Raw genomic sequence first — 8,077 nt, 5'->3', positions numbered from 1 at the left:
CCTGGAAACCATTCCGACCTGGAGCGCCGACAAGAGCAGACCAATAAACGACTTCTATAACCTTCCTGCGTCTTTCTCTCCAATTCTGGAAGCCTCCTCGTCACGTCCACACAACAATATCATAAACTCTTATAATAAATTTATTTGAAATCGAGCGTAATAGACCGCGCGCGCATATTGGCGTCTTGGGCGTACGGCACATAGTGTCGTTGGCGCCTTTAAGCGTCCGCGGCAGCCAACCGGCTAAGGACATATAAATAATCGATTTGTTACTTAAAAAAATGCTTTTTTAAAAAGACTATTAAACAATCATAAAATTTAAATGAGATTAATTTTGATATACATATTTCACAAGAATGAATTTTTTGATAAAGCGGGTTCGTGTTTTAAAAAACCAAAATTTTAGCTCAGTTCAAAGTTAAATTTGGTATAAAAAACGCCTTTATACCTTTCCAATCTTGGATGACCGAAATAATACATATATAGGTAATATAATATTTAATTACATTAATTTAAGCCGTGATGATAATTTTGATAGAAATCTTACCAAATGATATTTTTTTATATTTATACTAGTGTTGTGCCCGTTGAAATTTCGACGGGTGGTTTCGGAAACAAATTGATACATGATTTAAAATGAAGTAAAAATACGTATAGTAATAATTAATTAATGGCGCCGTCCACACACACGATATCTACTACCGATATTTCCATATCCAGTTCCTAAATAGCAACCACAGGTTGCAATATGGGAACTGGATATGGGAATATCGATAGTAGATATCGTGTGTGGACGGCGCCAATCAGAATCGGAACTGAAGCAGTAATCGGAATCCGGAACTGAAGCAAAAAATGGGAACCGGAATTGAAGCAAAAGTCGGGAGCTGCCCCTGTCGCCCTCTGGCCATCCCCTATAATATCTGTGAACGACAGGTCTCTGTGCCAACGGTCGTGAACGAACCGAACCGTCTGTGATCGAAGCGCCAGTGAGCGAGATATCGGTGAACGAAGTGTCGATGAGCGAAATGGCAGTATTCTAAATGCCGTGAGCGTGCTGTCGGTGAGCGGAACATCCGTGAACGAGATGTTGTGTCACCAAACAGTCTAATAGACGTTACAAAATAATGCATATTATATTTAAAATTATGCAACAATTGTTATTATTCGTATATTTGAAATAGGGTAAGCGGGAACATGAAGACCCAAATATTAAGGGCTCGTATTTTTCGGGTCAGAATTTTAATCCGTGTTTGGTAAAAATTTATATTACATTGGTAAGAGTTTATATTACATTGGTCAGAGGGTTCCTCGGTTGAGAAACCCTGAATACGAAGCATTTGAAAACATAATTTTCGGGGAAAAAAACGAACACTAAGAATCTCCCATTTTTTATCAAAAGCATACCCCATAATGACGAGTTGCGCGTCTTAGTTTAGAAATCGTGCACACCTAAAATTTTGAATATAATAGCTTAAAGGCAAAAGGTAAAAAACTATTTAAAAAAAAATTGCACCATGCACCCTTTTTTTTTTGATCTTTCGATTTTCGATCTTTGCCTTCCGATATTTGCGTTTTCGGTAATTTCACATTCCGACCCGTGAGGTAGACCCAGTAACAATAGATGAAGTTTTATGATCATGCGAAAATTCTAAAACGAGATTCTAACTGATTCGAACTTAGAATCGATCACTGATAATATTTTCATTATATAGAAAAATGTGTGTGAGCTAATATGTGTGTTAGTATGTGTGTCTTTAATGTATGTGTGTCTGTAATTGTATTTATGTTTATGTAGATGTGTTTAATTGCGTTGAATTGAAATAAAATACATATTTATCGAATATTCATTCTTTATAATGTGCATTTGTAGATGCTACTAATAAATTAAAATAGAAACGCGGTTCTGAAATTGATCCATGATTTGTCCATTTGTCTGTGCCTGGGTCGTATTTAAGCACTGATTTTGAATTTTCACCTCCTGAAAATATTTTAAGACACATTGATTAATATTTTCGTTAAAGTAACAATTAATTCGTGTTTAAAAAACGGTCCATTTTTAAAAACGATCACACAACACCCGGTAAATGAGATAAATTTGTACTGTATTTAAATCACTGAGAAACGCACCAACGCAAATGATTTTCTCGTCGAAAGCAATCGCATTATGCCTATGCTTTGGTTCAGGAAGACTGGCCACCGACGTCCAGGTTTGAGACTTGATGTCAAATCGCTCCACTGATTTAAGATCCGATGATCCATTACAACCTCCAATAGCGTAAATGTGGTCTCCCATTGCGACAGCCTGTAAGTTGCAACAAATGGTATTCAGCGAAGACGACTTAACTGTTATGTGTTTGTATTTAAAGCTGATTAATACAAATTGATCGGTTATAGGATTCATTAGTAAAAAAAATCGGATGTGACCAACCCACGACATTATTTATGTGTTGAGGAATATAAGGATAAAAAAACAAAATTCGATAATTCAACGTACATACACATTCACATATACCGGCTATGAGAGTATTTTCGATACAAATTGAGCGCAAATGTAAGGAATCTTATACAAGACAAAAATTCTACTTTCGGTTGTCGGGATTTTTTAATAAATATTATACACATTACATATCAAAAAGATAAAAATAATTTAACTTCTACATGCCCAGTGTACATTATAATGTACATAAAGTTTTTTATTGCTTTCTGGGTTTATTTTTAAAAATTAAATGATCGTTTATTTTTTAAAATTAAACATCAACAATAACAGTTCATACAACTTGGTACTATTTGTAGATAACCATGAACATACTGTATTTCCAAAATTGAAATTAAAAAAAAATTTCGCCCATATATATTTATCCTTATAAGTCTAAATAACAGAAATTAAATAAAGAATATTATTAAAACCGATATTAAAAAGTTGGGTTTGTAGAGGTTAAAAGGTCAAAATAAAATAATGAAATATTATTTTAAAAAAAATTCTACTTCCGGCTTACGAATTCTGACCAAAACCTTATCATCTCTATGTTAGTATATAAAGATAACGAATATAAATTTTCAACCTGATATATTAAGGGATGTGGAAAAAATCGTGTGGTGACAATTTTTTTTCTTTTTTAAGGGGAAAATATCCCACTTCCGGTTTACTCAATTTGATGATTTTCATCACATTGATATAGAGATTTTACTTGAATTTTCTAGTGTAAGGGATCAAAAAATAGTGAAATAAAAATCGAACAGGAGTAGACTGCCAATTCCGGTTGACGGGTGCTCACCAAATTTTATATATTACTTGGTATTAAGCTTATACTTCTAGATCTGAAATCTCAATTCAATACTCCGAAAATTTTCCCAGAGAGAAATAAAAAACCTCGAACCTCTAGATTAAAAGTACTAATTTCAGTTGAGGTAAAAATATTTAAACAATGTACATATGTATGTACAAAAAATTTCAGTGTGATTCGGTGAACAGTTTAGGAAATAATTGAATTAATAAAAATGACACCTATAAGGGGAGGTACCATTTCCGATCAACTTAAAAGTTTGAAAAAAATTTACATCATATCGATTAGAATTTTAGTAACCGATACTTAGTTTCAGTTCGATAGGAGTTAAGAATAACAGACACACACACACATTTTTTATGTAGATCATAAAAACGTGATCAGTGATCGATTCTGAGTTCGAATCAGTCAAAATCTCGAGTTTTATTTTTCGCATGATCACAAAATTTCATCTATTGTTACTACGTAGATACATATGTGAATATAGATAAAGTAAAAAGAATTCTCACTGCAGAGTTTCATGTTTTTTTTCTTTCATTCTGATTGATACAAATCGATCAGTTGTAGGATTCGTGAATATAACAATGAATTCTTACTGCACAACCTCTTCTTTTTTCTTTCATTGGTGGGGCTGCTGTCCATTTATCTTGTTGTGAATCATAGATTTCCATTGTGTTTATTCTATTATAACTATCGTCGTAACCTCCGATGGCATAAATGTCTTTCCCTACTACTGCTATTGCGTGATAACAACGTGGTGTCAACATATGAGCCACATTAGTCCACGTATTCGTAACTAAATCATACCTGAAATGAAAACCGGAAAATTTCATTGTGACTGTATCATTATTTGCATTTTATGTAATTTAATATCAAGTATTCATTATAATTTATTATTTATTTCTATTCTTAATCATCGAGATCATTCAGAATACTGAGTGCAAAGTTTTATCGAAATTTATGTTTTACGTTTTTTTTACGCAATAGTGGAGTTGTTTTCAAAACATTTATTGTTGTAAATGTAATATTATCAGTTAGTGACAAAATTTGAATATTCACGTGGTTTTTTCATTTGTCTTTACGGTGATTTTAAAGATGAAGTGTTGAATTTAAAATAAATTGTCTACTTTAAAATAAATCCTAGTTAAATCTTACTTGGGAGGGTACGATAGTATCCAAAATGCAGGATATCGCAATGGGTTGTAAGATAAGATGAGGTCACGAAAAATTAGATCACGAAAATCACGTTAATAAATTAAATAAAGTTTAATAAAAAAAAGCTAAATTTAATTTTTTTATTAATTATTAATATAAATTTTCCGTTAGAAAATCAACCAGGTTAAAAAAAATGAAATAAATAATAGACAATCGCGTTAAATATCGAAGGTAAGAAAAATTAAAGTTTGACTCAAGAAAATAACCTTTCCACGGAATTCATCACTTTATTATTAAATCCTCCGATGACGAAAACTTGGTTATCGATGACGGTGGCTGCGAAATATCGCCTTTCTTGTTGCATCGCTTTCAATTCTGTTGTTTCCTTTCTGACGATATCAAAACAAGACACCTGTGAAATTTAGCAAAACGTAAAAATATTTTTTTTTTTTGATCGGGGCAATCGACGTTTGAATCCTCAATTGTCAGTTAAAATTAGTAACCACTCTCTGATAAAGGCAACCTCCATTTTATCTAACATTGTTATATTTTCTAATGTTTTACACTTATATTTTGACTAGTTGGAAGATATTCCCTGTAAATCACGCAAGTTGATTCATGTGGCGAATTACATTCCAACTGTCAAAATATATTACAACTGAAAATACAGTTCAACCATGAGTTGGTATCAGGTTAGGTTTTTGTGAAAACGTCACTCGACTAGTAAATTGAGTTGGAAAGTCACATTTTTGTTTTGAACACATTCTTAGAGCTATCGCAATACGGTATTCGAGACCATATTTGTATTATAAAGTATTCGTAAAAGCATGTTGTATTACAACTGGCGTACATTGCTGAAAGTGTATTTGCGCTTGTAGAGATATAATTTACTACCTGAATTGTATTAGAATATGAATGATCTAAAACCCCAGTTGGAATATATTACATCTGAAAGTACACTTCAACTGTAACATGTACAATAACGAGTCAATGTTCATTAACATACACATACACTTGTCAGAAAAGACAAATCTCTATTTATTTGTTCAAAATACAAATGTGTGGAATCTGCATGATAGATCGCGTTAAATACGTACAATCATACGATTTAGATCTTAAAATAAAAATAAAAACTATTAATGGAACGAATAGTACCTTGTTCGTGGTTTTACCGCCAAATTCACCACCCATAGTAATTAGTTTGTTATTCAACACGACAGCCCCAAATTTAGTAGTTTTACTGTCCAGATCATGATATGTAGACCATTTGTCATCGTTAGCATCGAATATTTCAATTTTACCTGAAGTCTTAAATTCAAAATGGACGTTATTAATGAAACTTAAACTTGTAATTTTAAGAAATGAAAATAAATATGATAAATACACTATCATTTTGTCCTCCTACAATTAACACAGTTTGTTGGTAGGACTTTCGAGGTTTCGAATTTAACAAAAGAAATTGAAGTCTTCTTTCAGGATTATGATGGTATTCAAATGTATCCAACAGCATTTGACAACAACTTAATGAATCGTAACAGAGGGGTTTCACTTCATTTAATATAAACTGAAAATTTAGAAATCCACATTGGAAAATTATAAACAAATATAGACGAATTTGAATTATCTATGAAATTTGTCATGAAGCAGGAAATACCTGGACGGGTAACAAAGGTAATCTGATATATTTCAACAGGGTGTCCAAATGCTTTTTCCGAGACTCATAATTCTTCTGCACCCAAATCTTCAATCCTTGAAATGCTTGCTCTTCTCTTGCTATTTTTAAATCATCCGAATGTAAAAGTTCCCCCAGTCGTTCACAACTCATATCGAGGTATTCATCTTCTTGGATTATCTGCAATACCAATCAGATTTTTAGATAATATTATGATAAACACAGTTATTTCCCAGTTTTTATGTGGTATCATTATATAAATCTTTTAAGCTCTATGTAGTTGTTTTGAAAAAAAAAAGCACTTGACAAATATCAAATTACAGTATTTTTTGTGATCGAAATTGAATTGTTTCAAAAGGGTAGAAATATGTATGTAAAATGCGCAGTTGCGATGTGTACATTAATAGGTGCCTGACAAGAGGGGAAAAAACGCATTAAAATTATAAAATGGACAAAATTAGGACTGGTTTGGGTCATCTTATAGCTAAGTTTGTGTTTATATTAAAATCCATGATACCAAATACAACATCATATAAATCAATAACATAAAGGCGTACTTAAGACGTACCTCTAAATAATTCTTCGCAATATAAACTTTTGATCGCTCAAGTAATTGCAAATATCCATGTCGTTTGGCAAAATCTTCAATAAAAATATAATTTTTATTGTCTCTTATTTTTTCAAGGTACGCCAAACAGTACTCTTCGAGTTCACACACCTGAATCATTTTGGAGAATTTGATTATGTTCACAGCTAGATGTAGTTGCAAGTCTGAAATTAAATTTTGACCTTAGATATGTTTATATATGTTTTCAAAACACATGGTTTCTATTCACCTACATATATTCTTACCAATTTCACCGACATACAAGAACTTAATCGTCTTCTTGACAGACTCCGCAAGTATCTCGTCACTGTCTTCTAAAATTATTTCACTGGTTGTATCGTTTATTCTACTTAAGAAGAAATCGCTATTCGTAACAAGGATCAACTTGTGTACTTGAAATCTGGAAAAATGCAATTCGTTTGATATAAATAAGTGCAACTTTATAGGCAAATGGTATTATCATACACAAGAAATGCACCAACCTGTTATTGCCGACTACCAAATCGATATTACACAGCAAACTTTGTTCGTAAATGTCAAACATTCGGCCTAAAATTAGTTTAGCACGTTGTTCGGGAACTTCTCCGTTGAATTTCGACATTTTTGTTTAGAATGATGTATGAAATATATATTCTTATTTGAATTTGAGCACCGAAACGACCAGCTATATTAATAACAAGAGCACGTGCAATTGAAAAGTCGAGAACTCGAAGCCAACTGTCAACAGGTTGTTAGCTAAAAGTTTCCGCACTGCACTGCTTCGAGCATCATTGATCGACAAACTTTGTTGACGAATCGATCTTCATAGTATTACATACTGAGCCGAAAGACTTGAAATCCTCCTCTAAAATTGATGATCATTATTAAAGTATTACGCAAATATGAAAAAGCCATATGTGTACGTATTTTGAAGTGATCTTTTTATGCAACGTGTCGAAATGAAGTAAAAATGTTGAAATGCGCAGCTTATCTTTCAACGTGCAACGGCCAAGTGAACACATTTTTTTTAGAGGAATGAATAGATATATAAATAAGGGACCCAAACCGGAACCGAACCGAAAAGTGCAACCTCAAATTTAATAAGTGAGAAAATAATACCAGATTTGCACCGCGCCGCAGACAATTTTATTTTGCAAATTCTTAAAATCTCATATTTGCTGGTGCATTCATACAACTCATAAATTAAAAATAATATATATAAAAACAGAAAAAATGTAAGGCGCTGGGGGCGAAGCTCCCAGGGCGTCGGTTTTGCACAAAACGTATCAATTCTTAATTCGTAATTTCTAATACGTGCATTAATATTTTTGCGTAGACGTGAAGAGGGGGTTTCCAGAATCGGAGAGATAGACGCAGGAC

The 8,077-nt window shown here is 32.6% G+C and overlaps 1 protein-coding gene across 1 annotated transcript; it reads right to left on the bottom strand.

Annotated features, from left to right (window-relative positions):
- Window positions 1-1,835: 1,835 nt before the first annotated feature.
- Window positions 1,836-7,477, bottom strand: LOC143917907 (kelch-like protein 1). Its single transcript, XM_077439530.1, has 10 exons — window positions 7,201-7,477; window positions 6,964-7,118; window positions 6,680-6,882; window positions 6,094-6,291; window positions 5,824-6,003; window positions 5,595-5,747; window positions 4,706-4,851; window positions 3,881-4,091; window positions 2,128-2,302; window positions 1,836-1,978 (listed from the first exon to the last, which is right to left on the bottom strand). The coding sequence occupies exons 1-10, from the start codon at window positions 7,317-7,319 to the stop codon at window positions 1,845-1,847; spliced, it is 1,674 nt and encodes a 557-aa protein (XP_077295656.1). The 5' UTR covers window positions 7,320-7,477; the 3' UTR covers window positions 1,836-1,844.
- Window positions 7,478-8,077: the final 600 nt, after the last annotated feature.

This window comes from Arctopsyche grandis, chromosome 10, assembly GCF_051622035.1.
Source record: "Arctopsyche grandis isolate Sample6627 chromosome 10, ASM5162203v2, whole genome shotgun sequence".
Taxonomy (NCBI): domain Eukaryota; kingdom Metazoa; phylum Arthropoda; class Insecta; order Trichoptera; family Hydropsychidae; genus Arctopsyche; species Arctopsyche grandis.
Note: the sequence above shows the minus strand (reverse complement) of the source record. Positions and strands in the feature narration are given on the sequence as shown.

Coding starts and splice junctions, on each gene's coding strand:
- LOC143917907 (XM_077439530.1), bottom strand. CDS start 7,319: ATGTCGAAATTCAACGGAGAAGTTCCCGAACAACGTGCTAAACTAATT. Junction 7,119..7,200: donor TTGGTAGTCGGCAATAACAG/GTTGGTGCATTT, acceptor GCATTTTTCCAG/ATTTCAAGTACACAAGTTGA. Junction 1,979..2,127: donor CGAGAAAATCATTTGCGTTG/GTGCGTTTCTCA, acceptor AAATATTTTCAG/GAGGTGAAAATTCAAAATCA.